The following is a 22,143-nucleotide window of genomic DNA, read 5'->3' on the forward strand; positions in this document are numbered from 1 at the left end:
CGGGTTCGTGCATTGTGTAAGGAGGTAGGTGAGTAGTTGCGTGGTGGGGGTGAAGATAAGGGAGCACAGAATGCTGGAGAGGACGAGCTGAATAGGTGAGGTCGCGGAATTTGGTGGACGGTTTGGATGCCAATGCGTGTCGTGTCGTGTTGGACTTGTGCTTCGTGCTTCCGCCAGGCATTGGCTTTTTTCTTTTCTTTTCGTGACCAACTTTAATCTATATATCGCATATCCCGTGCACTCCCCACAACACTGACATCTTGGTCCCCAGTCAAATCTCTGGTCTCAGTATAATAAGGAAAAAAAGAGAGAGGCACCAGTCCGCCCATACCGCTATTTGTTTGTTCACTCTGTATCTTTACTCGTACAAGCGATACATTTACACTACAAAACCTTACGGATAGCTACACAGAGAGACAAGCCAGCCAAGCAAGACTGTTTCCATCCACAGAGTCCGTCCGCCCCGTTGCTCTTTCCCACAAGCCCAAGTACTCCTCGCTCAACATGCCGTCTGTGTCATCACACAGTCGTGACAGCGGTCAAGTCAATCAGGCTTACCACCGCTGCCTAACTCCTCCTCCTCGCCCAAAACTTCGTCCGTGCTACTATCCAGTTGTGAGACGCAGTTGTACAAAGTCAATCTAGTCCGCCGCCGCATGCCCAAGGTAACTAGTCCTCCTCGCTCATCTCCCCGTCCTCAGCAGCACGCACCCCAGCCCGAGTTCCCTCCTCAGCACCACCATCAACCACCATACCCCCAATATCCAGCGAGCTGCGCAGCAGCGACTCCACAACCTCGACGCGCAGGCAGAAGAAGGGCCAGCGGTAGCGCGGGCCGGCAGGGGGGTCCCACTCCACCTGGAGCAGGGTCTCGGGCTTGCCGCCGTCGACGACGGCCGCCGTGTGCGCGTCGAACTGCGCCTCGTAGCTTGGCCGGATGTGAGTCTTGTAGAAGTGGTTGTCCTCGATGCGGCTGTTGTCGGGCCGCGCCAGCTCGAGGAACGTGCGCGTCGCTTCCGCGTTGGCAAGTTTCGCCATCGTGAACGTGCTGTGCAGCTCCACGCGCGGGTCCACCGCGTCGAGCACGTTGGCCAGCTCGGCGCCGGCCATGGTGCGTGTTGTCGCGGCAGTGCTTTCGCGGACGTTTCTGTGGTGGTTGTCGTGTTGCTGCGACGAGCTGTTGTCGCCGCTGTTGATACTGGCTTCGCGGGCGACTGTAGTGGCAGCGTCTTTGCCGCCTTGCGCTGCGTCGGTCATTTCTTGGTCCTCGCTGTCAGCGACGGCTTTGTGTGAGTCTGCCGTCATGTCCCGCCGAGTGGAAACAGCCGCCGCCGGCGGCTCCATGTCGCTGTCGCTGTCGATCTCGATAATCTCATCGGCCTCGTCGGCCTCGTCGGATTCATCGCTGCAGTCAATGACAATGGGCCGGTTGCTCTGGGACCGCTGTTTGGTGCCGCCATGCTGCTGCTGCTCGCCGGCTGCTGCCGTGTGGCCAAACACTCCTCCAGGCACGCCAAAGTAGCGCACCGACACGACGTCGTAGCGCTTGCGCTCGTACACGCGGGCGCGGTCCGAGTCGACAAACAGCGCGCTGGACCCCGAGCTGCTGTCCGAGGCCATGCGGCGCGTCGCCGCCACGGCGCTCAGGTCCCGCACCATCTCCTCGACCCAGAAGCGCTGGGTCTCGCCCGTCTCAAACTACAGCGTGCCGCGGAAGAGGCCCTCGGGCCCAGCGCGCGACCACGTCTTGTCGACGACGCCCTTCTTGGCGCGGTCGTGGAGAATCTGGGCTTGCGTGTTGGCCGCCGCCTTGGACAGGAAGTCGCTGCAACAGATGGCCTTGCCGCCTCCCGTGGCACTGCCAGTGACCGCTGTCGTCTCGGGCTTTGACTTTGCTGTTCGATAGACAACCCAGTTCCGGACAATCCTGTCACCGCCGAGGAGCTCTTCGGCCTGCGCCACATTCTGCGGTGGCGGGATCACAGCAGGCGCCGGAGGGCTCTGTGCGTATTCTTCTTCCTCTTCGTTGTCGTCTTGAGCTTGATGGGCGTGGTGGTAGGGGGCTTTGAGGCCAGAGCCAGGACGGCGAGGCGCAGGAACAGGCGGCGGAACAACAGGACGGTAACGCTGCTGCTGCTGGAAGATGTTAGTACGAACTACCGCGGGTGCCTTGCCGTTTTTTCCCCCAGAACTGACCGTCGGAGCAGCGTTGAAGGCCTGTTGGCTCCGAGGGACTCCGGCCCGGGCGGTTGGGTTTACGGCGCTGTTCTTTTTTCCTGAACGACGGAGCAGCGTGAAGCTGACATCAGGCCTGGCTCCCTGGGGGCGTCTGTTAGTCGCCTCCTTCTGCCTGTCGCCGCTGGGCAGGTTGTTGACGATCCTGGTCTTTGGCTGCTTCTTGTCGTGGTTCGCGATCATGCCGTGAAAGAGATCCTCGGCAGACTGGGGAATAGTAGGGTTGGCAGCTGGCCTGCCGGCAGCGGCGGCGGCAGCACCACCACCATCACCACCTGTGCCTGCCTTTCTAAGCTCGTCCAGCCTAGTTTTTGCCTTGGCGCCGGCTGTGGTGGGCGCGTGCTTGATGGCTTCGAAGTTCTCTCGCGCGACCTGAGACTCTGGGAATGCACGCGAGATGTCTTTGTCGAGACTTGGGCTGCCGATGCGAGCAGAGGCTGCTGTCGTACTGGTTTTGTGATGATGGTGATTTCTATTATCCCGGCCAGCTTTCTCCTTGTCCGCATGTCTTTTGCGGGCGGCGAGAGAGTCGAGAGAAAGATCTTCATCTCTATCTGGGATGGCAGCACGTGACGACAGATGCCGGTGGTGTCTATCATCTCGCTTGTGCCGTTTGATACGGCCATGTCTGCTGGCATCCGACGTAGTGGTGGGAATAATAGGTGTCTCCTCCAGATCTCCGACAGAGAGAAAAGACCTCTTGAGAGAGGGTTTTTGCGTAGCTGATTGCGGTGGCTGGATAGGTGCCTCCAGATCGTCGACGGAAAGGAAGGACCTCTTGTGGGAAGGTTTTTGGGTAGCTGACTCCAGATGGTCGATGGAGAGAAAAGACTTCTTGTGGGAAGATTTTTGGATGGCTAGCAGATCGTCGACTGAGGGAAGAGACCTCTTGAGTGAACGTTTTCGCGTAGATGACTGCGGTGGCTCAGCGGCCTTGGGCTTGAGGACGATGTCTTTGACTCGCGCTTCATTCTTCGCCATGTCCCTCTCAAGCGCTGTGACCTCTGACTTCTTGTTTTGCTTGGGATTTGCGAGGAACGTTTTAAAGGTCAGCGAGCCGCTTCGGAACTCGCAAGTGGCCGCGTCAAAGGTGCAGTTGTTGGGTTGGTTGGACTGGGCCAGCAGTGCCAGGCCGGTGGGCGGTTGAGAAGAAGCAACTGGTTGCTTCGGAGGGCCGATATCGCGAGGCCTGCGCTTTATGGCGCGACGAATGGCCACTTCAATGTCGTTGTGGTCGCTGTCGCTATTCACGGTCGTCTGGGGGCTCTGAAGAGGGTCTGCCATGGCGATGGCCCGCGGCTCTGTAGACGCCGAGGCCTGGGAAGCTGTCGACTCGCCAAGTCCTCCGGCAGGCGTCGCAGGTGAAGGAGAGGTAGCTGTGTCGGTTAGAAAACTCCAGCTCTGGGCGAGCGCCGCCTGGGTATGCTCGTTGGGAGGCTTTGCTCTCGCTTCTGGTCCCGGTCCAGGTCCCGATCCCCGATCCGAAGCCACGACACTATTTCAACTGAAGCAAGCTAGGTCGAGGTGGACGTCAGATGAAAATCAGAATGAGAGAACTGAATTTAGTCGCAGAGGGTCAAGTCGGAGAAGGCTTCTGACGAGGCAGAGGAGAAATGAGGTTGATGAGGAAGTCGAGTCGACGTGGAAAAGTGAGAGAAGTGTAGAAGTTGACGGTCGGGCTGAGGAAGAAGTCGCAAAAAGATTTGAGGGAGGGAGGGGTGGAGGTGACGAGAGAGGTGAGGGTGGGGCGAGGAAGAGGGTAAAGAGGCCCAGGTATCTGTAATGTCGGAGGAGGGGAGAAACAGTGAGGGTGTTCGCGTACGGTCAGGCTGTCGGGCAGGCGGGCAGGTACCAGGTTTGTCCCAGGACAGCAAGACTCGCGTGTTAATTGTTTTGGTACTTGGCAGAAAGAGCCGAACCGTCTCAAGTCGAGGACGTCGAAAGAGACGAAAGAAATAATGGAAGACGAGAGAGACGAATCCACGGGCGAGCACACCTGACCCGGTCATGTTGGTAGATAATACAATAGTAGAGACTAATGAGGAGTTAGTCATGCTACGATTCCACAGACATCAACAAGAATAAATATAGACTATTAAAAGCTAATCGAGCATCCACACAACAAACAACAGAAGGCGGACTCACTCAGCCTACTTCAGTACCTAGTACACCAAGCGACAACTAGACCAGACTTGTCAGAGATGCAATGGCAGACTCACAACTAGAGGACTAACGATGCGTCATATGTGCGTGCAATTGCTAACACATATACCCCGGTGGTGGATGTTCGCTATTACATATATGTAAGTAAGGTAAGGCATGTATGTACAAAGCTGGAATCTCGGGGGAGAAAACGCCCAAGTATGGGCAACTTGGGTGTGTTGTGTTGACCTACAGTGAAAGAAAAAAGAAAAAGGGGGAATAAACCCCCGCAGAATACTTTGACACAAAAGAGTACAAAAAAAACACCCACACATGGAGAGAGAGAGAGAGAGGGAGAGAGACTGAAAGAAAGAAAAAAGCCGCCCCGTTCTCGGATGCAAATGCACAAATTCAATGCCGCACATGATTTTCCTTCTTATCCCAAACCCCCAAAATCAAAATAAGACTGAAGAAAAAGTCAGGGGCTCCAAGCAAGCCCAACGCGCCGCGCCATGTACGCCTCTCACCCTCTCTTCCCAATGCCATATATATATGCTGTTTTTAGAAGAATTTGTATGTGTGTATGTGTATGTTTACATATAGATACGTACACGGGTGGTGGTGGTAGTGTTGGGGGCGCGTTTTTGCGCGTCTCAGTCAATACCTACATACAAGTCTACGACGATATTTACAACAGCCACGAGAATCTCGGCGGCGATAAGCACAATGACTGTTGGGGGGAGAAAAGGATGGGCACTGGATCAGCTTCGCGCTCAAAGCCCACTCTTGGGTGAAGGAAGGGAGAGCGATATAAAAAAAAAAGGGGGGGGGAGGGAGGGTGGGGAGAGAGAAACGCACCAATCCACTCGAGCTTCTCGCCGTGGCCGTGGCTGAGCTGGTCCTTAAGAACAGCCAGGAGGTCGGCAATGACGTCGAGGCGCTCCGTCAGCAGGCCGACGCGCTGGTCCATCTCGAGGTAGCTGCGCACGGCCTGGTAGACGGGCTCGAGCTGCGGCTCGACCCAGAACAGCTCGGGGGTGTCGAGGACGGACCCGTTGAGGTGGATGTTAATGCGCAGAATGAACAGCTCGCCAATCTGCATGTTGATCTGCGTCCGGCTGAGGTCGATCTTGCCTGTCAGGGCAATCTGTGTCGGTATGTCTTTGCACGTGTCGATGGTCAGGGCTATCAGCTCCTCAAAGAGCGACGTCTGCGTGTAGCGACACGGTGAGCTTCAGAGTTCTGGGAAAACAAGGGGGAGGGCTTCTTAGCTACTGACCTTGACGCTCTGGGCTAGCGCATGGGAGATGGCTAGTTTCGTCATGTAGCTGTTCTTGTCTCGTAGTGTGATAAAGTCGTTGTATATGCGGGCTTGGTACTCGCGCGTGTAGTAAAAGTTGAAGAATTCGGTCTCGACGTCGTCGGGCGCCAGCTTCTCCGTCTCGAATTTCGCAATCTCTTTGAGGAACCGCTGTTCCTGCGCTGCCGACATGCCCCATATCACCACGACGCCGTAGTTGAAGAGAAAGACCTCGGGCGTGTGCACGAGGATGTCGAACTCGGGCATCTCGTCGACCAATGCGTTTTCGTCGCCCAGCCCGTGTGGTATCAGGTCCCTGACGCCGTCGTGAGATGCACTGTTGCCAAGGTCGGTGTCGCTAAGGCCCAGTCCCAGACCCAGGTCGTCGGGATGGTAGCCGCCGTCAGTCTCGGGCATCTCGCCCATCGAATGCCTGCGCTCGTAACCAACCGCGGGGGTCGAATGGATCTCGGCCGCCGCTCTCTCCTGGCGGGCACTTTCGGCCTTTTTGGAGTAGTTGTATGGCGTGTATATGCACTCGTCGATCAGCTTCGGGTTTGCGCCGCGTGCCTTGCCCCGCCCCTTGAGAAACCTCATGAGGCCGTCCATCTGGTATCTGTTTGCGGTGCAGTAGGCCGTGACTCTGGGCAGCCTGTCGCGGTCAGCTTTGCCGAGGCGGGCGGCGTCTCTGCGCGCCGTGGGGTCCTTGATGCGCGTGTACTGGGAGTAGACATCGCGACCGCTCTCTTCGTCGGCGCCGGCTTCGTTGAGCTCGGGGTTGGGGAGTAGTTTGAGTTTCTGTGCGTTCTTGGTGCTGCGCTGGGGGCCAATCTTGGGCTGGTGGGCGCCACCAGCAGCGGCAGCCAAGGGGAGCCCGCCGCCACCAACGGAGCCAGGAAGACCCAGGGGACCGCCGTGGCTGTTGCGCCGGCGCAGCTTGTTATTCAGGGCCGACAGCATTGGAGGGCCGCCGCCAAGGCCTCCAGTGCTGATGGCAGACGAGGCCGACGAGGAAAGCGGAAAGTGGTGTGGATGCTGCTGTTGCTGCTGCTGCTGCTGGGCTATGCGCGGGTGGCGGCGCTCCGACTCTGGTTCAATGGTCTTGGTTACGGGATTGGGATTGAAGGTGACATTTCGGGCAGGGCGCGAGGGGCGGCCAGATTCGGGCGACGACGGTAAGGCCGGTGGCAGCAGAGGCGTGTTTTCTGTCACGACGGTGCTCGCCATGGCTGGGGAATTTTGTGTGATGCTGCCAGGATCCGAGGCTGACTTAATTGGACTCGGATATCCGTCCGAACAATCGAAATGGCACAAAGGATTCCACAGCAGGAGTTGTCGTATCGCGTACGTATCGTGTATCGTTGCTGTTGTGATCGCAGATTCCTCCGTGTCGAGCGGGAGGGTCGTGCAGGTGCGGTTAGAGTAAACTTGACGGGAAGGTATTTGCAAACGCCGGGAGCTCTGAAAGGCCCAGCAGTTTATTCCCGTTTCGGCTGGAATGACGTCTGGACTCGTTTTGGGGCCCAGCGTCGACTTTAGATTTATTTCCCAGTTGGATGCCCCGCAGCGCCCATGCCACCAGCTGCACGGTGCTGCAGGTGCTCGTTTAGGTTCGTTTGCTTGGCAAAGGCGGGCTGTTTCCACTGTGAACCAACGCCACGCCCCACCTTGAATCTGGCCATCCAATTAGCTTCGCGAATTACCTGCCAGGGAAAACCCGAGTCTCCCCCTCGCTCATTTTCAACTTTACGACTAACGACTATGTACAGCGCACACCCGGCAACGACCACATCACACAGCGATACAGTCCAATACCTGGATGAGGGAGGTAGAGCTCTGGGATCCTATTCTATAGACTTCAGCAACAACTATTAACCCCCTCGAAACAAACCCTTCAGGGCGACCCGCAATGCGGTGCGGCCTTTCACGTCTTCGATAGTCCCCCGCTAACAACTCTGGTAATCATTCAAGGATTGGACTACATGTACTGTACTGTACGGCCGCCATATGACTACAGACTACACAACCACATGACATTGCTGTCGTCGCCTTTTTGAGAATGTTGATGATATCTACCAAATGTCCACCTATTATGGGAATTTACAGCAGGAACTGTGTAATCCGCGCGAGACAATGGATGACACTGCGGCGCCTTCCTCGATCAATCGTCCCGAGGACATGAGTGACAGACATTATTCTATGAAGATTGATATCCGCCATGCGGCATCTGATAAGTTTTGCGGACCTCTTTGGACGGCGAGCTTCGAATAGGGTACAAGGCAAGGAGTGGCTCTACGCACCTCTCCGTCATTTTCACTAAATCTATGCCCTCCACTAGTATTTGGAGAGCTTCCTAGATTGCGTGGCTCGTTCTCGCGTCTTGAGATATTAGTTTACGCACTTGAAGATAAGAACGGAGGACCTACGTGGCAACGAGACGGGGCATTAGCAAATTGTTATTTGCATGGAGCTCCGCCTCGAGGGATACGAACTTGGTGCCAAGGTCCTTCTCGATGGTGCGACCTTTTCGAGAAGTTGATTGATCTTGTCGATTATTGCCTCCATATTGACAGCGTTGGTGCCTATCGTGGGGTTTGGTTGGGGTTCTGGGCTGGACGGGGAGTACATTCCAATTCCTGAATGTTAAATATAGCGGCTAAGAAAAACATTTTAATAGGTAGGTATTTCTAGGAGAGAGAAAAGCCTCTATAATTCTATAATAGGGGTTCTTATAGCTATTGCCTCCCTTGGCGAAACATCTTTTGGGCAAGCCGTAGGTTATTGGGGCCTTTTAAGTCTTGGAAAGCCCCCCCCTCTTATTGTTATTGACATTGAAATATAGAATCTGAAGTCCGGCAGGCTCAACGTTGTCGTGTGGGCTCTTGTGCCGTCCGGATGCGCCGTGCTAAGAAAACAGTATGGCCATCTCGCCCATGTATGTCTTGCCACATCCTGCGACGCCCGGAACGAAGAAGCAGACGCCTTCCGGGAGGCTATCCATAATCTCAAAGGCACGACCACGCATTGGCAGTTCGTTCCGAGGAAAGCATTTCGGAGGAATTGGGGAGCTATCTCATTTCCACGCTTGACCACCGCAAGGGCGCTGACGGCGAGCCGGTCCCTCGACAGATAGAGTACAAGCACGCGCAAATACCGACGAAGGAACAGGCCGCGTCGGACTATTTCGCCCAATTCACCAACCCGACGAGCAACCGCCAAGTAGACCGTATCGACCCTCCAGGCCCAGGTTAGCGGCGTAAATACCGACAAGCATCCGCCGTCTGCGTAGCCACCACTGTCGGAGCGATCCGTGGCTGCTTACCGATATCTTATCAACTTCGACTCCAGAGCTCCTCGCGTTAACCTCCCAGCCGATTTGCCAGGGACTATCAATTTGCAGTTTAATGTGTCCCAGCCGCTGGTCAGTTGCTGGTCCGCTACTGACCCGGTGCTAAGTGAGCAGAGACGGTAAGAACTAAATATACACCCATGTAGACAGACAGACCGAGATAGCACTTCGAGTGAAGCAAAAAGACATATCGGGAGTTATTATATGACGCCTCAAGAGATATGAATGTAATGAGAAAGGGGGACATATACGGTGGGATCGTTCAACCTCATTATTACCATACGAAGCGCCGCAGCAGACGTATTTCATGGCCCATGAACGAAACAAGAACCTAGAGCAAAAACTACAACCACTTCTTTTTTTTCTATTTCGACGCCAAACCTGATATAAAGTGAATGTTTACCCGCAGTGTAGTCGGCCAATACCTGGAACCCAAAGTAGGTAGATAGTGTAGCCGTTTCTCTTTTTATTCGCTGGTTGTCCCTGTTCATTAAATGACCATAGTTTATCTTTTGGGAGAAAAAAGAGCAAGAAAACATAGCAAACCAAAAACGTACAACCCCCCACCGTCCCTCCCTCCATCAAATGCTCCGGCTAAAAGCATATTCCCCAAGGTAAAGAATAGGGAAGAATAAAAGGCGATGATAAAGATACATGCCACCTGCTAGCACTCGCTCGAAACGCTTCCATCTTCTTTCTAGCTTTCTCCGACGCGACGGGGGCGCTTAGGGAAGCATCGCTATGAGCAAACTTCAGATTCGCTATGGGGACAGGTGGTGGAATTTGCTCAAGTATCCTGCTACTCATCTGGCTTCTCCCCCTGCGTCTCCTGATCTGTATCGTAGTTTCCCATGTCCATCTCGATGTCTTCTTGCGCTTGGTCGGCGCGTGCTTCTTCTGCCGCCGTCCGCCGCTCCGTGTCATCGGCGTCGTTACCCTTGGCGGTGCTGCGCTCGCGACGCGCCTTGGCCTTTTCGTCGTAATCTTCTTTTGCGGCGTGGTACTTGGCCATCTCGTCTTCGGCGCGCGTTTGGAACTCTTCACGCTGCGTCTCGGGCAGGTCCTTCCAACCGCGCGCGAGCTCTTCCTCAACGCCAGCGCCCGCGTCGTCGCTCTTGTCCTTGAAAGAGTCGCGGTTCTCGTCGCAGTATAGGTCAAAGGCGTTGCCGGGCTTCCGAGGCGCCTTGTGCACGCCGTTGGTCGTCTGGCCGTCGAGGTGCTGTGCCGAGAAGGTGTCGGAGCTCGGCGAGTGCGTGTGTAGGCTCCGGCCGACAAAGCTGGCGCTTCCGCCCCCGCCACCTCCGCCTCCGCCCCCAGCAGCCGACGGCGTGGCCTCGAGGTTTGGAATCATCGACGGCTTGCGGTGCCCACGCTTGATGCGCAGAGGCTTCTCCTTAGGCTGCGCGTTGTTGCTGTTCAGCGTGCGAAGTGCGCGGGTTGTGACTGGGTGGCCTGTCTCAGGACTTACTGTCGGCGGTGGGCTGGGGCTGCCGTCTGAATCTTCTACGTTGACGCTCGTTCGCTTGGCGAGCTGCTCGAGCAGGAACGCCCTCTCGAGCCTCATTTTCTCTACCTGGCGCTTGAGACGCGCGAGGCGCAACCTGGCCGCGTCATTGGCCTCTTCGACTTCGTTGGTACGCTGTTTAAGCTGGATGCATTTTCGCCGGTAGGCCTCCTCCACAGATGGAGGTAGCGCGGGCGGGATTGAGGCGGCTGATGGTTCGGGCGAGCTTGCGTTAGCCAAGTCGGAATCCATTTTCTTCCTCTCACGGGGATAATAATGTGTGGTATGGGATGCAGAATAGAATAGAACAGAGCGGACGGGGGATGTGGGATGGGGGATGGGGGATGCCAGAACTCAGATCAGTTTTCGTTGGACTCGGCAAGGACAACGAAGCACCGAATTGCGCAAAAGGTGGTGCGTGGAAGGCGGGCCGAGGAAGTAGCCACACGTGTAGAAACGGTCGCGGCCGCCTTTGACGTACCTGGCGCCATTGTCGACGGCTCCCTAAAAGGGAAAAAAGGCTCGAGTGACGTTGTGCGTTATTCGGCAACCGGACTGAATTCTAAAAGCGCGTTGGTGCTAGGACAGGCGAGGGTTTTCAATGGTCAATCACGAGATGCGATGGTGACCTGAGATAATATTCAAGATTGAAGTTGATGAATGCGCTTTCGAAGGGAGGTTTGGATGCTGCGAGTCGGAGAGATGCTCTTTCTCCACGAGAACCTTACAGCCATGTTGGACCCCGGTCCTGCCCGTGTAATAATAACCCCCCAAAAGTGTTAGGGTGTCGCGACCGCCAGACGGGACAAGGCTGAAGCTTATGGTCCACTCTTTCCAGTGGCTTTACTGTGGGGACGGTACCTAGCCTGGTGTGGTCAGGTTTAGGCCCAGGCTTAGCTCCTTCTGATTGGCCGCACCGGCCCTGGGCCAAGGCTCCGTTGTATTGACTTGTGATTTGCTTCACGGACTTTTTTTTATGGGACTGGACTAGGCCTCTGGGTGCTGGAGTCGAAGGTTTGCACTGCTTGCCATCTCGCACTGCTACACCTTGGGTTTTCAACCACACTTCTCCAGACAAGCTCGCCAGATTTAGCCCGCCATGTCTTTGAATATACCCAACGCGCCGAACGCCGGCTTGTTCAAGCAGGGTTACAACAAGTAAGTCGTGACCGCTGCTGCTAGCCATTTGCTTGCTTCCATTATGTGCATGGCTTCCATTCATTGCCCCGCCAGCCCCCTCCATCTCCATCTCTCCCTATAATTGTTCTCCATCTCCCCTCACCGACCCTCCAAACCACATGAGCCTCGCATTCTAACCAGCTTGTCTTTTTGTTTGCTGCAGCTATGATTCCGAGGATGGCGCTGTCCTCCGCAATATCGATGCCTGCCGCGCCATCTCGTCGACCGTCCAGACGTCGCTGGGCCCCTATGGGCGCAACAAAATCGTCATCAACCACCTCCAGAAGATGATCCTCACCTCCGATGCCGCTACCATCCTGCGCGAGCTCGACGTTATCCACCCCGCCGCCAAGCTTCTGGTTATGGCCAGTCAGCAGCAGGAGTCGGAGATGGGCGATGCTACCAACATGGTCATCGTCTTCGCTGGCGAGCTGCTCAAGAAGGCCGAGGACCTGTTGCGCATGGGCCTCAAGACGTCCGACATCGTGACAGGCTACGAGCGCGCCCAAAAGATTGCTCTCGACACTCTCGAGGAGCTCGAGGTCGACAAGGTCGAGGACCTGCGGTCTCTGGCCGAGCTGAGCAAGGCCATCCGCACCGTCATCGCCAGCAAGCAGAACGGCAACGAAGACTTCCTCGCCAACCTCGTCGCCGAGGCTGTCCTGTCGGTTCTCCCTAAGAACCCCGCCAACTTCAACGTGGACAACATCCGCGTCGTCAAGATCATGGGCGGCAGCCTGGACCAGAGCCGCGTCGTCAAGGGCATGGTGTTCGGCAAGGAGCCCAACGGCACCGTCAAGAAGGCCAAGAATGCCAAGGTCGCCGTCTACACGTGCCCCATCGACACCAGCCAGACCGAGACCAAGGGCACCGTCCTGCTGCACAACGCCAAGGAGATGCTCAACTTCACCACGGGCGAAGAAACCCAACTCGAGGCTGCCATCAAAGAGCTGCATGATGTTGGCCTCAGAGTGGTGGTTGCCGGGTCCACGGTAGGCGAGCTGGCCATGCACTACCTCAACCGGTACGGCATCCTGGTCATCAAGATCCTCAGCAAGTTTGAGCTGCGGCGGGTGTGCAACGTCGTCGGAGCCACGCCGCTGGCCAGGCTAGGCGCCCCCATGCCCGACGAGATGGGCAGTATCGACGTTGTTGAGACGCTCGAGATTGGCGGCGACCGCGTCACCGTGTTCAGGCAAGAGAACGATGCGACGAGGACATCGACCATTGTCCTCCGCGGCGCCACACAAAACCATCTGGACGACATTGAGCGCGCCGTCGACGACGGCGTCAACGTTGTCAAGGCCATCACCAAGGATCCCAGACTCGTCCCGGGCGCGGGCGCAACCGAGATCGAGCTCGTCGAGAGGATACAGGCTGTTGGAGACAAGACGCAGGGCCTCGCTCAGTATTCCATCAAGAAGTACGGTGAGGCTTTCGAGGTAATACCGAGGACTCTAGCCGAGAGCGCTGGCCTAGACGCAACCGAGGTGCTCAGCCGGCTCTACGCTGCTCACCAGCAAGAAGATGACTGGGCTACGGGAGTGGATATTGAGGTAACTTGCCATCTCCCCATCCCCTTCTTGACCGGATTCTAAGTTTGGCCACTAGAACGATAAAAACACCGGAACCCTAGATGCCGAGGAGGAGGCCATCCTGGATCTCTTGGTATCCAAACAGTGGGCCATTAAGCTCGCGACTGAGGCCGCCAGGACGATATTGTCAGTTGACCAGATCATCGTTGCTCGCCAGGCTGGCGGGCCGAAGCCCCCTGGACCGAACGCGGTATGTACAAGACCCCCTCTCGTTCCTTGTGACATGTTTCTAATTGGTCACGTAGAACTGGGACGAGGACTGAGCTCATCGCGCCTTGGGGGTTTGCAGTGCAGGGAATAGGGGGCGAGTGTAGCGTGTAGCGCTTAGACGGCTCATGTATGCCTGGGTTTGGCCGGCCGCCACAGGCTTTAATACTCTCGTCTACGCCACCAAAATAACAAAACAAGATTCACGTCCCACATTTGTTCCCGCTCGCCACTGTTCATACGAGTCCCTATATTTCCTGTTGTTTATATCCACGCTAGCATGACTGATGCGGCGTCTCATCCGAGATGGCGGACGACGGCCGGCCCTGGAAAGTGAGCGCTCGTGAAGCTCGTACAATGTGGTCTTGATGTAAGAGGTCTATGGCGCTGTAGGCCACGCTGGTGAGTATAGTATTTTGTGGACAGATGTATCTGATCAGTAAAATTCGTGTATTCTTGGGACCTCCTCGCCCTGTCCGAAAGTCTTCACTCGACGAAGACTCCTGTCCTGGGGACTCGCTCCGTAACTTCAAACAATGAAGAAGTAGGAGAGGACAGAAGTGACATCGAGATATTATGCCGAGGCCGGAGCGGTTTGGCTCGGTCCTCTGTTTGCTACCTATGAATGTATTGCATGCTAGCCCAATACAAGGCACACGGCTCCTGTTGCGGCCATGGGCAGGGCGTGACGAATACATGTGTTTGTTTATTTCTGTCTGTCTGTCTGCCTGCCTGCCTGCCTGCCTGTCCGTCTGTCTGCCCGCCTTGTAACTCGCCTGCGCGTCTGTTTGCCTGCAATGGCGTACTGCCGTAGTACACACAGCTGGGGATTATACATATTGCTCTTTTTCACAGGAGCAGAAACCACGGCTTGGTGTTGTACATTGCGCCTCGAAACTCCCAAGACAAGCAAGTGACTTGTACGGCACTGGAGTATCGATGTAGTTGAGGTTCACGCCAATAATGAAGTAGTAGTAAGTCGAATCTCAACGATATTCAATCTTGGGCAATACACATTATCCTATATCGTACAATATCTGGTTGCTTGCTTGCTTGGATACCTGCACTACCCTGTCTGCTTGGTTATTACACCGATAATCCTCTAGCCTCCGGCCGGCCTACCCACGAACGGTCAACCATAAACGAGGCTGTTGATGCCATCCCCGGGAAACTACGTAGTATTGTCTCTCACACGCCCCAGGGAGAGCGTATGGTGATTGGCAAGTGTGCGTAACAGGTATGCAAACCCCAAAAACGGAGAGAGGGTACTAGAGACAAAGCATCCGCGGTTCTCCCTTCCTTCTTTCTCTCTATCTCTCACACATCTATCTCCCTCTCGGCAGTCAAACCCGTGACCTCGCTTTCAAGACCGCCGCCCACTGTTCGGATCTGTACGGATATTGCTACGGACTCGGAAGAGCGGTGTAGCTAAATACCGTATCCTATAGCCAGAAGAAGCTAAGGTAAGGCAAGGTAGCCATCGCGCTTTGGCGAAGGGATAGGGCCAAATACGTACATACCATGCACATGTGTACCTTACACTAGCACATGGTCGATGGGGAAAAGTGCTACTACTACTACTACTACTATACTACGTACCGAGTTAGGTAGTCTTTTACTGTCTCCAGCCCAGCAAGTAGAACCGAGCGAATCCCACTCTAACAACACCAACCCCCGGCACCGGACTGAGTGACAGCTGCTACTTTTCCCCACATGTGTAGGCAGGTACCCACTGTTTTGCTGGAGCCATGTAGCAGTCAGTAGGCAGATCAGATCTGTCGAGCATTTAGTTCCTCGACCAGACCAGCAGCAAGGTCCCCCCCTCCCAAGGGAAAAGAAAAACAGCGCGTTTGCTCGCTTTCCATCAATGGCGGACAGACAGACAGATGTGCCATCGGCGGGTGGGCACATACATACAGCCTTGCCTCCCTTGAACTGACCAGGCAGAGCAGGGCAGGGCAGGGCAGGCAGGGGGGGAATGGAGCCAAGAGAAGGGAAAGTAGAAAAACCCTTATGCACAACACAAACACACAGACAGGTTTACGACCGATCTTATTTCTCAGAGAGAAGAGGGGAGGGAATACACACGGACACACACACGGACTAGGGCAAGCACGGGCAGGTTGCGAGTTTCTCGGCAAAGAGGGGACCCCGATGAGCCAGCCAGCCACGATGTTGTTTTCCCAGGGTGTGATTTCGTGGCTTCCCCGCAACTCAAGCCGTGCTGGCGGGCGCTCAAAGCGCGGGCTTTTCATAAGAAACAGAGCTAGAGGCTCGATGAGTGTGTGTGGTGTGTGTGTGTTGTCAGGACACGGATGTTTTTCTTAAGACAGAGAAGAGAGAAAAACGTCAAAGCCCTCACTCTCACAACCACTCAGGTCAGAGAGAAGAGAATGCCCTCCGCCATGCTTCTGGGCGCGTGCGCAAAGTGGACGGGGCTATGGCGGGGAAAGACACGGTAGTGTATGTCCAGAGTAGTTAATGTACTTTAGTGTAGGTATGTAGCGCGGCGTACTTGTGGAAGCGGTGCAGAAGCGATGAACGACTAATCCTCACCGACCAATTGCCTATGCTCGTACGTTGCTATATGTACGGAGTACAGTACATTAAGAAAAAAAGCTGCACTGCGTAGCAACTCTAACTACATATCAACTCAGTAGTAACCAGTTCGCAGTTGGCAGCTCGCAGCACGATGTAGCGCTGCCAACGGGCTTGCGAGCCCGGAATGGACCACATGTGGTTTGGCCTAGCAGGGGGCGGGGTGGCGTTTGCGGAACAATTATCCTAGGTACGTGGTAGGAAACTAGACAAGAAGGAAACGAACCGAAGAAAGCGAGCTCAACGGCGGCCGGGGGAGGCTTGATGCGTATTCCGTACCGGAGAAATATCAAAAGGTAATGTTGCAGTCGCCCATCGCGTCAAGAAAAGTCCAGGTCAGGTCAGATCATGCCATGTCGGCACACGCGCTAGTCCCCATATAAAATTGTATTCGGCCTCCGTGCCGAAGAAAAGACCTTGCGGTGTGTCGGTGATAGGCCCGGCGAGGTGGGGCCCCGCCGCCGCTGCCGGGGGACACTGGGTGGCAGTCCCATCGCAGGCGGAGAATTTCTTTTCTTCTTTTTATTACCTCTCTGGAGTCTGGTGGATGGTACTACTGCTAGCTTGCCTGCCAGCCAAGCTAATAAGCCAGCTAGCCATTCCAGTGACGGCGCATCGCGGCCGAGACTCGCACTGTGACAGGCCTTGACCTGGTTTGCTCTGGTCTCGGTCTCCAGCGGATGGATAACAGTATAATTACTGGGGTCCTAGATGCAGCCAGGGGTGTCTGTTGGTGATACGCTCATCAGCATCCAGTCATGGACTCTCTACGCGCTTTCTGCGGAGAGAAAACAAACTTGAGACATCCGCAGGGGAGGGAGAAAATGAAGCAAAAAGGCAAGGGTTGTTCGCGATCCCATCTGCATCTGGGCCAACGGAGAAAGTGTTTGACGTTCTCCCACCGCGGAGGGTGAAACTAGAGGGCGTGCGGGGGCCGCAGCCCAGCTGGAAGTTACCTAGGCCTAGGGGGGCTGAGTGAACAAACGTGCGAGCAGCTCACAGACCATCACATTCCCCTTCCCGATCACAGTCGTAGTCGCAATACACCCCTGCGTCGCAAATCGTGCCATACAACCCTGAATGCCGGCTCATCATGCCGTGATAGAATGAGTCTCGACAGGAGCGAGTGAGAATCGAGGCAGCTCTGGGTTGTGCGTATCGTTCAGTTGTAAGTAGTTGATGTCCACAGAGGTTCAGTTGTAAGTACTTGATGTCCACAGAGAGAGAGAAGGAATTAAGAAGGGGTGGAATTAAGGACCCAACTATTTCAGCCTCGCCGCAATTGGTGCGATCATCTGGGGCTCGGACTGAGCCGCAAAAGACCCTGCGACTTTTGCCGATCTTTGACTTCTGGTTCCGCCGTAGAATAAAAACACGGCATTGACAATCAAAAGCTTAGGCGGTCTGATCGACGAGCAGGATGATTTGGCCTGTCCTGGTTTCCCAAGCTGACAAGCAAGACAACCCCGAGTTAGTAGCCCACACTCAAGCTTACTGTATGTCCATATGTACTGTACACACTTCGTACATACATACCCTTCCTTCAGTCCCTGGCGGAGGGCCATGGTAGGCATCTTCATGCAGTTTGGATGGACACTAGGAACGGGGCTCCTCTGGAGAGGTTCGCCCCAATGGGTATGTGTGTACCCAGCGAGCTACGGACCAAGACTGCATTGTGTTGCTGTTGTTGGTTTGGTGCAGCCCCAAAGCTGGAGACTTCTGGGACCCAACGTCTTGGGCCAGAAGAATCCTAGAAACGACTCTAGCAGGGGGGTTTCGGCCGGGCTTGAGTAAAGGTGCCAAGGAGGGGTCCAGCCAGATTAGGAGTCCGCGAGATTCTTGAAACTCGAACTTGTCTTTCGAGTGGAACAAAAAGCCTGATAGGCTGGCCCCAAGACAGGCCGACTCAGGTTGTCGGTTGGATCCCAGATCCCAAGGCCCAGATCCCAGACAATATCATTGCCAGTTCTATTGGCCATCTGGCTGGCTCTGGGCCCTGCCAAGTGAAAAAGGAGAAAAAAGGCCTCCCCCCGCTTCACCAGCGGTCTTGTTGGAGAGCTCCATGTCGATCCATCCCGGCGGCACACCCCACCATCATAGGTAATCTGGATTGAAGCTTCAAGGCTGTCTGTCGTGGGCCTTGTCGGGATCACAAACGAGCACAGACATAACCTTGGCTCGAGAGTGAGTGCATGCAACTTCAGCTGCGTACCTAGGTTGCTTGTGTGTCGGGGGCGCCTGGGTTTCCGTTGCGTCCAAGCCGGGGCAGTGCAGCCCTTGATTGCAGGGGGGCGCTCAACCTGCCTTGCCTTGATTGCATCAGTCAGTCGTGAGGCGAGCTTCGCGATAGAAATGCCATCTTTGGTCTTTGGGCGTTTGAAACAGTTGCATGCTTCGCTGACCACCTCGCCAAGAAACCCAGACGAGCGGCAGCGACCGTCATCATCAGCTGGCGGCGGATTGATGATTTTCTCAATGTCAGGTCAGATCCTCCCCAACCTGAAAATACTTGCCGACCGTTTAACCTAAGTTTGGACCAGAAGGAAGGACCTCTCTGACTCTCCCGCCTTTGCTCCACATTTGGGTCGGTTGGTGTACTAAGGTACTTTGAAGGGACGACGTTATCATCTCTTTCGTCGTTAGTCAGATAAACGCGTGTATAGAGTGGTATCAAGGAGAAATTGCAGATATCAGAGCCATAATGGTAGTGGAACTGGTTGCAGTGGTTTCGGCAGGTTGTTCAATGCCGCGCCTCTCAAGAATACAACCTACTCGAACTTCCTGACCCTCTTGTCGGCACACAGCACGACTGCCAACTCTGGCAGGACTCTCGTCATTGACCATTGTATTGTCTAGGACGCGCCTGCCTGAGTTGCACACAGAGGACTTGCAAAGAGCTTCCCCACCTTCCCAGTGAGGTCCATGGCCAGGAAGGGGCCCCGAGTTGCAGAGTCTATCGCGCCTTCCATCGTGACTTTGCTGTCATCCATGCCCACGATGAGATGGCTGATAACTTCAGTTCTGGCCCGTCAAGTGCCCAAACCTTGCCCGCGGGCACGCACTTTTCCGCCTTCCTCCCCAAAAGTTCCGAATCACCATCTCTCCCAAAGTGTCAACTTCCCTTTCCTTGATAACAACATTTTCCTTTATCTCTTCGCCCCCCACGAGGGAGGTACCCCGCTTTCGTGGTTGGCATGTCGCATGAAACGAACGGGAAACCGATGCGCCTCAGTGGCGCTGCCCTAAGTTCTAACGTGGAATCGCTCGGAAAACCCCCAAACAGTCTGTTTTGCTTCTTAGAATCAACCTGCACCGCCGATGGAAGAATGGACGGCTCATCTTGCTCGTGCCTCCCTAGTTTCACCGTACGTACCCGCCCTAGGGCGAACCCGAATGTCCTCCACTTTCTTCACTGCTCCTGGATACCTACCGTCTTCCCTCTGGCATTGATGTCGCTTGATATACCCGCCTTTGGCCACTGGCTAGCGGGTGATACTGTACTGGTACTGTATCGTGTGGTGGGAAGATTGCAACTTTCTTTTTCTGCTCTCAACTGGGTACATTTTGTCTTGGCCTCCTTTCCCCTGCAATGGCTGACAGGCTCTGCAGCAGAGTGCAGGCTCGGGAACCGTTTTTCCCTGCCGACTTTAGCAGCCGGGCTGGTTCCGATTTGGCTCCCAGAGAGACGGGATAGTCTGCGGGAGCCTTCGCTGCCCTTGTCCTGGGACGTGGGACACTCCCAAGAAAGACAGACCCCTGACACGCCTGCGAAGCCCACAAGAAGCCTCCCCAGTCCCCCCGGCAGGCATCTCCAGAGAATGGCGTTCGGTTTCCCCAGCGACAAACAGTGACTGGCATCGCGGAGATGCCAGCTCGTGGCGGTGGGGCCGGACTTGTCGCCAGTCCCTAGCGGACCCCCGGAGCTCTGTTCGGAGTCCATAGCAAGCACCACGACGGACAGTCTGCTCTGCACCGTTGTACCGCCGCTGTATGGCACACATACATGCGGATATACTCACTGCCCTCCACGCTTCCCTTCGGTGCTCTTCTACAGATGCTTCCGTGCATGCTGCGATGCAACTCGATTTCCCAAAACGGACAGTGCAGGACTCACAATCAGTGTGGCCCCTTTTCGATGCAGCAACAAGTCACTGCCATCCCGCTGCCAGCTCCCCTGCTGCTCAAGCATAAAGTAGGTACGTAACACCACCACGTGCATAAGGCATGTATCAGTCCGGTCTGGCTTGCGAGGCATCAAAATCGGTTTCGCTCTTCTCTTTGAAGCTGTAGAGACTTGTTCGATTTTTGACGGAACGGCTCGCCCGCAGATGGAATACTATCGTTTGCGGGCCTCAATTGTCCATCTACTAAGTAGATCGTTGCCAAGTTATTCATTGGCCCCACGCACGGACTGTGCAATGCCCGAGCGTCTTGGAGGTCCATGGCGTCACCAGACTCTATGATGCGTTCGCTGCAGCCACAAACCGCGTCTTATGTACACGAAGGTACCAAGTTGGAAGAGCACCAGAGATATGGTGGTGTGCTGTGCAGCTCATCAGAAGCAAGTCCGCTAATACATAGTAAGAATACCACAAGCCGCATGAGAAGAGTAAGTGACACGCTGGGCTGTGGCTGAGACTTGCGGAGAAGCAACTTTCTCGGTCCAGTTGACGGATGGCAAACTTCCCTAGGCTCAGCGCCCTACGCCAAGGCGTCTCTCTTTCTCGAATGCTCCGTTTACAACGGGTTATGAATGCAACATGAACTGAACGATAAGGTAAATGCGAGCTGTCGATTCTTGAATTCACCCGCGCTACGGGAATATTGACATGTGGTAGATGTTGGCTAAACCTATTTGAAGAAGGTCATCTCAGACGGCGGCCGAGCTAATTTGCCAGGCGTGACAGGTCCTGGGGTGTGTGGGCCTCGAGGAGAATTGACGGTATCAGTTATGCTCCTACCAAAATATTGCTGGGTTGACCATTCAAATCAGCTAGATGGCTAATATTTTGAAACCACTCCCGACTTCCATCATCAACACTGCCACGTGTTGGGTGTACCCATGAGATCGCCACTGAGCCTCATAAACGACATCCGTTTAACTGGTCCTGACTTTCGGTGGTGCTGCGTACATTTTTGAGAGAGGACTTTGTCGGCAGTGGAAGTGACCGCCCACCCCAAACGACTTCGTCAAGCTCATCGATCTACAGATAGAGTGCTCTCTTATGGCACCGTTTGTTACGTCACAGCAGCATCACTCTGTCTGGCGGCACACCGGCGGGACATGGCGGCACATTGAGTTCTAGTTTTTACTTTGGCCATCACCGTGGTTTCATATGACGGCAGAGACAACTACTTCACGGTACCTGCCCCAAGCTGCCTGAGAGGCTTTTGGGCGCATCATGCTGCAGAATGCTGCATACATGTGCCGCAGTGTGTCCACAACTTCGCCAATGGCGTCAATATCGAAAGAGGCACGGATGCTCTGCCTTTCCAAGGCATCCACCGACCACGGCAGCTGGTTGCCCCACCAATCCTCCTCGGTCCCCTTCGATGCCCTTTTCCGTTCTGCAATTTTCCTCGGTCAGGACTCGGGGTGCCCCAACTTGATGCCTTTGGAGAAGGGCCACGAAGATAGAAAATCGCATGAGCAGCAGCAGGTCTGCGAGGCACTCGCAGCCCACGGGATGCATGGACAGCACAGTACATACACCAGGGAGCGGCAGGCCTGGGCAGCCTACTCGTGGCGACTGGAAGAAACGGACACTTGGAATAAGATGGTTTTACGGAGATATTATGCTTGATAGAGAGCGGCGGGAGGGGTGTAAACGGTGGCCATCGCCCCAGCTCGGCCGTTTGAAGACGCCAGCTCGGATTAGCCCACCATCACAAGCCCCTGAGAGACAGTCTCAAGGCCTGTCTGGTCACGATCCCAGGGCTCGTTTTTGATAACGTTAGACTGCGCCTGTCTATCCGTTCCCATCCAACCGCACCACAATCAATCCCTTCGACCTTTGGGCCTGCGAACCCCAAA

At 55.2% G+C, this 22,143-nt stretch overlaps 8 protein-coding genes across 8 annotated transcripts; 3 read left to right on the top strand and 5 right to left on the bottom strand.

Moving 5' to 3' along the window:
- Positions 1-361: 361 nt before the first annotated feature.
- Positions 362-1,536, bottom strand: B0T26DRAFT_703968 (uncharacterized protein). Its single transcript, XM_060441696.1, has one exon. It carries the CDS (start codon positions 1,342-1,344, stop codon positions 670-672), a length of 675 nt encoding a protein of 224 aa, XP_060298709.1. The 5' UTR covers positions 1,345-1,536; the 3' UTR covers positions 362-669.
- A 111-nt stretch (positions 1,537-1,647) lies between these two features.
- Positions 1,648-3,658, bottom strand: B0T26DRAFT_233296 (uncharacterized protein). Its single transcript, XM_060433907.1, has one exon. It carries the CDS (start codon positions 3,517-3,519, stop codon positions 1,699-1,701), a length of 1,821 nt encoding a protein of 606 aa, XP_060298710.1. The 5' UTR covers positions 3,520-3,658; the 3' UTR covers positions 1,648-1,698.
- Positions 3,659-4,305: 647 nt separating this feature from the next.
- Positions 4,306-4,739, bottom strand: B0T26DRAFT_703970 (uncharacterized protein). The gene has a single exon (XM_060441697.1). The coding sequence runs from the start codon at positions 4,710-4,712 to the stop codon at positions 4,476-4,478; it is 237 nt and encodes a 78-aa protein (XP_060298711.1). The 5' UTR covers positions 4,713-4,739; the 3' UTR covers positions 4,306-4,475.
- Positions 4,716-7,202, bottom strand: B0T26DRAFT_703971 (uncharacterized protein). Its single transcript, XM_060441698.1, has 4 exons — positions 5,657-7,202; positions 5,236-5,587; positions 5,050-5,162; positions 4,716-4,909 (listed from the first exon to the last, which is right to left on the bottom strand). The coding sequence occupies exons 1-4, from the start codon at positions 6,902-6,904 to the stop codon at positions 4,901-4,903; spliced, it is 1,722 nt and encodes a 573-aa protein (XP_060298712.1). The 5' UTR covers positions 6,905-7,202; the 3' UTR covers positions 4,716-4,900.
- A 2,623-nt stretch (positions 7,203-9,825) lies between these two features.
- B0T26DRAFT_617104 (uncharacterized protein) lies at positions 9,826-10,740 on the bottom strand (the record flags this gene model as incomplete). Its single annotated transcript, XM_060436005.1, has 2 exons — positions 9,826-10,425; positions 10,495-10,740. Coding segments are annotated over 2 exons (846 nt in total), but the record flags the coding sequence as incomplete, so codon positions are not given.
- An 889-nt stretch (positions 10,741-11,629) lies between these two features.
- B0T26DRAFT_739908 (chaperonin Cpn60/TCP-1 family) lies at positions 11,630-13,567 on the top strand (the record flags this gene model as incomplete). Its single annotated transcript, XM_060443779.1, has 4 exons — positions 11,630-11,688; positions 11,873-13,265; positions 13,321-13,494; positions 13,550-13,567. 4 exons carry the CDS (start codon positions 11,630-11,632, stop codon positions 13,565-13,567), a joined length of 1,644 nt encoding a protein of 547 aa, XP_060298714.1.
- A 5,280-nt stretch (positions 13,568-18,847) lies between these two features.
- On the top strand, positions 18,848-20,059 carry B0T26DRAFT_233415 (uncharacterized protein). Its single transcript, XM_060433909.1, has one exon. It carries the CDS (start codon positions 19,304-19,306, stop codon positions 19,958-19,960), a length of 657 nt encoding a protein of 218 aa, XP_060298715.1. The 5' UTR covers positions 18,848-19,303; the 3' UTR covers positions 19,961-20,059.
- On the top strand, positions 19,857-20,768 carry B0T26DRAFT_233409 (uncharacterized protein). The gene is made up of 2 exons (XM_060433908.1): positions 19,857-20,305; positions 20,497-20,768. Exons 1-2 carry the CDS (start codon positions 20,113-20,115, stop codon positions 20,688-20,690), a joined length of 387 nt encoding a protein of 128 aa, XP_060298716.1. The 5' UTR covers positions 19,857-20,112; the 3' UTR covers positions 20,691-20,768.
- The last annotated feature ends 1,375 nt before the right edge of the window (positions 20,769-22,143 follow it).

The sequence above is a fragment of the Lasiosphaeria miniovina genome, assembly GCF_030549165.1.
Source record: "Lasiosphaeria miniovina strain SMH2392-1A chromosome Unknown B0T26scaffold_3, whole genome shotgun sequence".
Lineage (NCBI taxonomy): Eukaryota > Fungi > Ascomycota > Sordariomycetes > Sordariales > Lasiosphaeriaceae > Lasiosphaeria > Lasiosphaeria miniovina.